The sequence below is a fragment of the Echinops telfairi genome, unplaced genomic scaffold (genome assembly GCF_000313985.2).
Source record: "Echinops telfairi isolate 266 unplaced genomic scaffold, ASM31398v2 ScPeMD7_5805;HRSCAF=6673, whole genome shotgun sequence".
Taxonomy (NCBI): domain Eukaryota; kingdom Metazoa; phylum Chordata; class Mammalia; order Afrosoricida; family Tenrecidae; genus Echinops; species Echinops telfairi.
In genome coordinates, this window is record NW_022109704.1 from 2418147 (window position 1) to 2419482 (window position 1336).

General features: G+C 42.8%; 1 protein-coding gene across 1 annotated transcript; it reads right to left on the bottom strand.

Annotated features, from left to right (window-relative positions):
* Nucleotides 1–456: 456 nt before the first annotated feature.
* On the bottom strand, nt 457–784 carry LOC101657903 (DET1- and DDB1-associated protein 1-like). The gene has a single exon (XM_045295612.1). It carries the CDS (start codon nt 760–762, stop codon nt 457–459), a length of 306 nt encoding a protein of 101 aa, XP_045151547.1. The 5' UTR covers nt 763–784.
* Between the last annotated feature and the right edge of the window lie 552 nt (nt 785–1336).

The following is a 1336-nucleotide window of genomic DNA, read 5'->3' on the forward strand; positions in this document are numbered from 1 at the left end:
GGGAAAAATGAGTAGCTGATACCAAGGGCTCAAGTAGAAACCAAATGTTTTGAGAATGATGATGGCAACAAATGTACAAATGTGCTTGACACAATGGATGGATGGATGGATTGTGATAAGAGTTGTACGAGCCCCCAGTAAAATGATTTTTAAAAAATAAAAAAAGAAATGTAAAGGGGATTATAAAGTAAAAAAATAAAACATACAAAGGCATTGATTTCTCTTTACTCTTTTCTTATTCATTGTTTTTCTTTTCTTTTTATTTTTCCTTTTTCTCAGGGTCTGAAGTCCTCTTTAACCATTGGTGGGAACACTTTACAACATAAATAAAAACTCGAGGAAAATAAATACATCAGCTCCTAGAAGAGTGGACGCAGTGTGGACGGCGTGGGGCGGGCGCAGATGCACGACGCAGAGCAGACACGACAGGAGGCTTGGAAGAGGGCAGTGAGAGTCCTAAGTGTCCTCGTGCATGTCCTGGCTGTCGGTGCGTGTGATGGGGGGGGGGGTAGCTGAGCTCTCCCCCTCCAGGTCCACTTGCTCCTGATCTCGCTTCTTGGCAGCGTTCTTTTTGTCCCATTGCTGATGCAGGTAGCGCAGGAGGATCTTGGTCTTCGTCACAATGATTTGCTCAGATGGGTACTCCCGAGTGGGCAGGTAGACTGAGGGGCGTCGGTTCAAAGCTTTGCACACAGAGTCAGCATGGAATCGGCTAAAATTGCTTTTGTTGTAGACGGGCAATCCTTTCAGAAAATCGGCCATCTTCTGCAGCCGCCGTCGCTGCCGCCGCAGCACAGTACATTGTTTAACTTTCACATGTATATTGGGCAACAGAAAATGGCCTGGTTTAGTCCTCAAGGTGACATGGTTGCTCTTTAACACTTTTTTCCCCAATTTTCCAAAACTTTTTTTATGATTTAAAACTTTACAGAGTAAATTGGTTTTCCATTCAACAATTCATACATTGATTGAATTCCCCAGTATATACCAGCCTTCTTCCCACTTCTGCCCCCTCCCTGTGTTTTTTTTTTAATTAAATAATCATTTTATTAGGGGCTCATACAACTCATCACAATCTGTACATGTCATTTGTGTCCAGCACATGAGTACATATGTTGACTTCATCATTCTCACAACACCCGCTTTCCACTTGAGCCCTTGGTGTCAGCTCATTTTTTCCCCTCCTTCCCCGCTCCCCCCTCCCCCTGAACCCTTGATAATTTATAAATTATTATCCTCCCTGTGTTTTTATACTATTCATCCTTCTTTCCTGTTCCTTCTAGCTTTTAAGAGTTTTTATCCATAAGCAAATGCTGTCGCTTTGATTTTGTGTGGT

Coding starts and splice junctions, on each gene's coding strand:
- LOC101657903 (XM_045295612.1), bottom strand. CDS start 762: ATGGCCGATTTTCTGAAAGGATTGCCCGTCTACAACAAAAGCAATTTT.